The sequence below is a fragment of the Patiria miniata genome, unplaced genomic scaffold, assembly GCF_015706575.1.
Source record: "Patiria miniata isolate m_02_andy unplaced genomic scaffold, ASM1570657v1 HiC_scaffold_4, whole genome shotgun sequence".
NCBI lineage: Eukaryota > Metazoa > Echinodermata > Asteroidea > Valvatida > Asterinidae > Patiria > Patiria miniata.
Window position 1 is genome coordinate 5,367,012 of NW_024037071.1, and position 6,976 is coordinate 5,373,987.

Consider the following 6,976-nt stretch of genomic DNA (forward strand, 5'->3'; position numbering starts at 1 on the left):
TCATACGAGGCCGATGCTTCAAAAATGGAAACACACCATAATTATACATCACCTGTCATGCCATTTCGCGCTTAATAAATTCCATCATCAAACCGGTCTGTAATATTTGAACTTTGGAGTTTCTACACTCGAGAATGTTTGCGTTGCTCTTGGTGTATATTCAGTTTGAATGCTTAGTGTATATTTGATACACAGTAAAGGGGTGTTCATATCGGTTTCCCGCGAAAACCAAAGGCTCATTTGATGGTAGGATACACAGACAAATTAAAAAGCAATTTCGTTCTTGATGATCGTCTCAAAACACACCAGAGGTAAACTAGAACGGTTCACAGGGACCTCGTCTGCACTGTTTTATACATTAATATGAAAGTACAGCAGAATAAAAAATCTGGAAATTGATCTTCGTACATAAATCTCCATAGAACACTTTATAGTTTTATTGAATGTGGTTCAATATTGTCAAATCGCAATTCAAACTGGCAGTTCTGGCAGCAATGTGTTTATGGCATGCAACACGTATAAGCATTAATTTGCATATATAAAGTAATATACAGCATAAAGAGCAAGCAAATTGATACGGTGAATAGTAATGTAAAGTTACTCGTATAAAAAGTACATAAATATGTCTAAATTTGATTTTTTTAAAACGTAAATATCGTACGAATATAACCCTGCACCAACATGACCAGATGCAACTTGCTAACTTAAAAAATCCGCAGTGGAAGAAAACGAGGAAGAGTTAAGTTGCTCTATTATTTGCAGAAAAATAATCGAGAAACTGCAGGTCAACTTTTGCCAGCCACTGTCTTAATGGCACTAATGTCCTCATCTAGTATCCCCCACAGCTCTGAGGACAGGTACAGCCTAACATTTGACCCGTTATTATGACGCCTCGGCCCGCCCAGTCCGTCTGGGGAATCACGGTAGACACCGGTCGACTTGGCAGTCATTACATCGGTCCACGTTACCTTAGAGGGGACCTTGGGAGACACGGATGAGGGTCGGTGATCTTGCTGGAATCTTTGAGGTAGTTCTGAAGAGTCAAACCTGACCAAGGGATCCCTCTTAGGTCGATAGTGCTCGCGGGCTGTCTTGGATCGGCGAGTCTGTTGAGAGGCTGATTTGGCCGGTTGAGAGCCTTGGCTTGAGTTGGGTTTAGAGACGGCAGATTCGGCCGTCGGTGGAGGAGCCGATACGCAACTTCGCTGCTCAGTCTCAGATAATTTGAAGGAAATCCGGTAGTTTTTCTTCTTCTCGAATGGTTGGAGATCTGTGGTCAATTGAGGACGCGGTTTTAAAACGGCTTCATCTGTAGGACCAGAGTCTGATTTGGGTCTTATACCGAAAGTCTCTATGTGTATTCCGTCCCTTTGGTGACTGAATGCCTGGCCTGGGGAATAGGTCATACAGACGGCTGGAGAAGAGACTGGTTCTCGTCTCTGTAGCCTTGATCGGAGGTTTCCGTAAACATGTCGAGCAGCTTGTTGTTTTAAGTACGGCCAGCGTACCCCAGCCTTGAACGACGCCGTGTCTGCGGAGAGATTCCCGGTACCCCGTCCATGCATCGCCTCGGTCAAGTCGGTGGCTAGTAACATATTTACCGGACTCCGAGCTGGACTAAAATCCCTCTCATCTCCCGTATCGTCCCAGGGAGTCACCGGTGGGTTGGCGGGTGAGGCTCGCGGTGATGTGTTGCCGGAACCGTACATCTCGTACTCCAACACCGTGCTGCTCTTAACAAACATGGGTGCTCGCGAGCCAATAGACGGCATATAGGTTGCCATGGGCTTGGTCGACTCTCCCACCCCTACCTCCTCACCTGTCGGCACTGATTTATCCATTACTGCAACACCTCACAGGTAGTTTAGCCTTTGTTGGTAAAATCATCAAGGACAGTCAGTGAGTGCTCCCCCACAGTGTTTCAATACAACCACCAAATCTCCATCAACACTTAGTCAAAAGCCAAAGCCCCCAGGGGGCAGGGTAGACCTACGCTCTATTGGACACAGTAACAAAAAAACTGCATACCATGTCAATCCTTATGACAACCTTACATGTATGCTGGCTGATCATTTCACGAATGCACTGTGTGTCAATGGGTATACAATTCAGCAGGAAGAGAAACGCATGACACCAATTTCTCTCTCATCTCAATGTTCCATGCCATCCAGTTGCGACTCTCAACATGAATCTCTCGCTACTGTAGTATTCACATTAGAAAAAAAACTGTCGAAAAATCATTGCAGCGTCTCAATCAAATTTCCCGTGACAGGTGCATGGGAATCACAAAATGGACTGCCGATACACTTGATGCATAGGATGAAACCATAAACTGCTAGGTTTAGCGTTCGGTTTATCCTGTCAACACAGCTGATCTTATTGCCTCAACTCCTGGTCTACAATGCAATACTCGTCATCACGCGATGCGAGACTCACACCGGGTCAAGGTGCTGAACTTTCTGTATACCGTTGTCATGACAACGATACCCGTGTGGGGCCACATGGTGACCCGTTTTGACCTGAACTGGTTGGGAGTCGATGGTTTTTCTCATGCATGCTATTTCTCAGTCTTGTTGTGATTTTTATTAATAAATTTGCCAATATTATTCAAAGAACGCGTCTGTGATTCCAGAACTCATTTGAAACGCCATCAACTGTCTGGATTGTTTGGGCAATTTTATTTTCACCATTGAACTGATTGTAGTCCCCAAGATATTTCGTTTCTTCTGGAAGGAATAACATGTTTATCCCTTATATGTTCCTTTATTTGTTTATAAATGATCTGTTCAGAAACAAAAAATCTTAGTTGGGATGCACTAGGGTATATTACAATGGATGCTTATGAAAATATTACCAAAATTATAGAATTAAAAAAATGTTAAAGAAAGAACTGCATTCCTAGAACAACTCAGGCTGCATTATCCAGGTGAATATTCTGTTTTTGTATCACATATACAAGGTTCAAGTCACATAGGTGCCCTTTCTGGTTTTATATCTTCCTTTACTATTTGTTTTCTCAAAACAGTTTATGATCTCTCTGAACATTCTCTTTCGATAATTGTGTTATTTTAAGGATAGGGAAGTAAGTCCGACTGAATTTATCGTGCATCTCATATAACGCTACAGACAACCCTAGATACTTATGGGGTAAAAACCCTCAACCAACTTGCTGGAGTTCTGAGTGATCAGCCCTCTGTTGTCCCCACACGGAGTCTGTAACAATTGCGTAGTTTTTTCTTTTCCAAGGAAATTTGAAGTTGTCAATTTGTTTGAAAACTACAACTACTCATTTCAGTTTTCACGTGAAGTCAGCCCGGCCATCGACATTTTGATTTTGTACATAAGTCCTCTCAGACTCAACGGACATCAGCACTTTAAAATTACCGATAAATGGCCACATTGTCGATGAATTATTAAGTGAAGGATTATGCAAGAAACCTTTCTTTATTAAACATCAATGATCGTCAATTTCTTGAAGGGACGCCATCTGCCTTCTCATAAACCGTCGACAGGTGGCGCTGTCTAGTCCATTCAGCCATGTCAACACTTTCTTATCGAGTCCGTCGTGCGTTGTCTCATCGTCTTCGTCAGTGTTTTCATCAGCGTCTCCCTTCGCCTCCTTGTGACTAGGTTCACTGCTGCTCTTCTCCGGTTGTTTCTGATTTCGATTACCGCTTACGGTCCGGCTTTTAAACTGTGGATGGGACTGGGTGCGTTCTAAACGAGCCAGGGTTCTCCCACCGCGTTGCGAGCATTTTCCAACCGGCATGTTCCCGCCGGTGTGCCCGGGCCAGGACTGATCGGCAGTCGGTGGATGTTCAGTTGGTTGTCGGGAGGAATGAGAGGATGATTTAAGACACAAAGAAAGAGCTGGTTCTGAGGATCTTCTGGCTCGCATCGGGGGCTTGATGCGGACAGACGGTAGGCCTAGCCCTTGAGTGAGAAAGGCAGAGAAGGGGGAACTTATCAAATACATTTGTATATTCAATGCTTAGGCAAACATGAGGTCCAGGCATACTTGATTGCTACTCTGTTTTATTAAGAGTTTAAAGTATGTACATCTTGCATTCATCAAAGCAAAGGAGAATTTTTTTTAAAAAAATGCTGAAGTAGTGAGATATCAGACCTTAAACGAGGAACAACATCTCCCCAAAAGAAAATCCTTTGCTCTTGACATGACTCCCCCCCCCCTATATACCCGCGATTACTAGACAGTTCATTTTACTTCTTTTCTATTTTAATTATTTTGCTTGTCTGTGACGTACCGTGTTTCAAATTTCTCGGGCTCATCGCTTGAGAAGAGCCGCCAGGATTTGACGTCATCCGCACGTGACTTGTGACGTCAGAAGGGCATTCCCCGGAAGCTCGACTCCCAGAACTAGCGCTCCTCATGGAGACTATACTGCTGCTCGCATCGGAGAGTCTCTCGCTGGTTTTAAGAAAGGATGCCTTCTCGGCTGTCCCTGGAGACCTGTTGGTAGTGATGGCAGATGGCAGAGAAAAACTATTCATTCCATCAAACGGTTTTGACGAGATGTTCTTGAATGTGGCACTAGATTTTGGCTCCAGTGTGGTCATGTTTAGTCTTCTGACTCTACATGAAGCATCTGATCTCCTTGAATCATCAGATAAGATATTCCTGCATCCTCCGTGTATACCGCGAGTTGATATTTCCGTAGTTTGTAGGTTGGTGTTCCTGGGTGATGTTGTCCGTTGATTGGACCAAGGCGAGCTTTGTGGTATAGTGAGTTTAGACGACGTTTCTTCATGGTCCGAGGACACTCCTTTTCCCTGTTGGTGTCTTCGCGACGGGGCGTCCACGGCCGGCCCTGTGTCATCAATCCGCTGCACAGCCATGTTGTCGGACCTGCCTAAAGTGACTGGAATGTCTTTATGTCGAGGGGAATCCTTACGAGTAGTCATCGTTCCTTTTTCAGCTTCATTGCTTCACTCTTCCTTGTCAGTTCACGCAATCCAAACATTACTGTTCGTGATGTCTAGTTAAGGTGCCGATAATGGCATTCCCTTTCTGTCTGTATTTTCACATTTCGGGTCAACCCTTGAAAGTCGATGATTTGTGTTGTACGTGGAAGCCCAATAAGTGAATGGCTGTAACCTTAGAAGTCACACAAACGACTGCTTAATTGAGAGAATACTGGTACAAGTTTGTTCTGGTCAGGGTCTAAAATGCAGTCAGGCCAAGACCATTCTCTCTAATTTTTATAGCACCTTTTTATCATGGCCGGGTTGTAAAGCAAAGTTCAAGTAATAACCATTTCGAAATGTAGTAATCTTGCAGTCTTTATTCCAGAAGCTGTTGGTTGCCACTGATTTACCAAAGCTGAACAAAGAATGTTCAACGCCCCGAGGAATATCCTATCAACGATTCGAATGCGACTAGGTATACAAGCCACTGTTTTGTTCATGCTTTCAGATAGTCTGAAAAATGTCATGAAATCACAATGACACAATGCGACACAGATACGGCATCTAGACGACCTTATGACCCCTCGGTTACCTTCTCAACTGGCAAGGATCAAAAGTCAACCAAATCGGGAAAAATATTGCTTTTCAGGTCACTTTGTTATGACATACTCGTTTCTAAACAACCAGCTCAGTTGTTTGAACATGTCGGCAAGGACGCATGGGTTCGTAATCATTTCAAAAATGGCGGCGCCCATCACGGTCATAGCACACTCCGCGTCAAACCGGCTATATACACACGACGCCCAACTCGCACTAAGAAATGATATCTTAACTATCTTAATAAGATGTCCTCTCACAGGTTTCGCTTGTATAGTGAGAGACGTTCATTGAACACAATACGCACATGACACCTTCCAGTCGTCAGTCCAAATAACCGTGATGCCTCATCGCGATATCTTGTCGTTGATCCATTGTTCCGAGCATTCTGCCCACAGAGCAAACACTTATTCGTCCAACTCGCATTAAGGCATGACTTCAAGAATGAAACTCGGCAGGAAAAACTTTTAAAATGACTATCAAGTCACGCTATACTCTTCTGACTTTGCTTCATCCGACCATCTTCAACAATCCAGTCAACAGAAGACCTCCACTTTAGATCTGTTAAACCTCTCAGCGGTAAAACTGTTTCCGTACAATAGAAGGTTTTTTTCTTGACAAAAGACATAAATCGATGACGGTATTAGTTCGGATTTGCCGAAGAGGGCTTGACATTCCCAACGCCAAAAGCCGGCAAAACAAACGTTTGCTTAAAGGATATTTTCCCTCCAATTCGTAACTCAAGTTGTCCAAATCGTGTCAATAATGTGTTCTCGTGATGGTCTCAAATGAATGTTGTCCCATTCAAAATTTAGAAGTTCTTCGAGATTATCACAAGTGGAGTCTTGAAGGAAAGTGACATCTTAAAGTATCTCTTTCCAAAGAGACAAAAGTACACCTAGCCTTTGCACGCGAGAAAATGTAAGCAGTTTACATGTATATCAACTCGTCGGTAGCGGATTTACCCCAGGCTATGGTTGTTATAGCATCAATATTAGGCCCGTCTTAGCCTTTTAATCCACCAACTAACCGATTCTTTTCTTTAGAAATCGGTCTGAATTCAAGCGTCAACATTCATACATAGATTGCCTCGATCGATTGCCGCTGACACTTTTCAATTATTCGATTTGCTTGCGGGGCTGGAGGATGTTCGATCCGAGCCTCTCTAACATCGCAGTAATACTCGTGGAAGTTCACTCTAGGGCAGTGATGTAGTTCCTAAAGTCATCCTCTTGTAAATACTCTCCCGCAAGACCTAAAACAAGAATTTATGAGCTACATACATGAAAAGAACCAGCTTTCTTCTGCTTGGGAGGCTGCTTCGTTTGTTGAATACCTAGTTTGATAGCTAAAAACCTACTTGTGGATCTGGAAAGAACTCATTCTACCAGTGCATTTGTTGGTACTCGTACTCATGAGAAAATACATTGCCTTGTACTCGTATACTCCAAGT

General features: G+C 43.5%; 1 protein-coding gene across 1 annotated transcript; it reads right to left on the reverse strand.

Moving 5' to 3' along the window:
• Window positions 1–453: 453 nt before the first annotated feature.
• LOC119740169 lies at window positions 454–5,750 on the reverse strand. Its single transcript, XM_038215384.1, has 2 exons — window positions 4,266–5,750; window positions 454–3,933 (listed from the first exon to the last, which is right to left on the reverse strand). The coding sequence occupies exons 1-2, from the start codon at window positions 4,921–4,923 to the stop codon at window positions 3,455–3,457; spliced, it is 1,137 nt and encodes a 378-aa protein (XP_038071312.1). The 5' UTR covers window positions 4,924–5,750; the 3' UTR covers window positions 454–3,454.
• Window positions 5,751–6,976: the final 1,226 nt, after the last annotated feature.

Coding starts and splice junctions, on each gene's coding strand:
- LOC119740169 (XM_038215384.1), bottom strand. CDS start 4,923: ATGACTACTCGTAAGGATTCCCCTCGACATAAAGACATTCCAGTCACT. Junction 3,934..4,265: donor CCCGAGAAATTTGAAACACG/GTACGTCACAGA, acceptor TTCTCACTCAAG/GGCTAGGCCTACCGTCTGTC.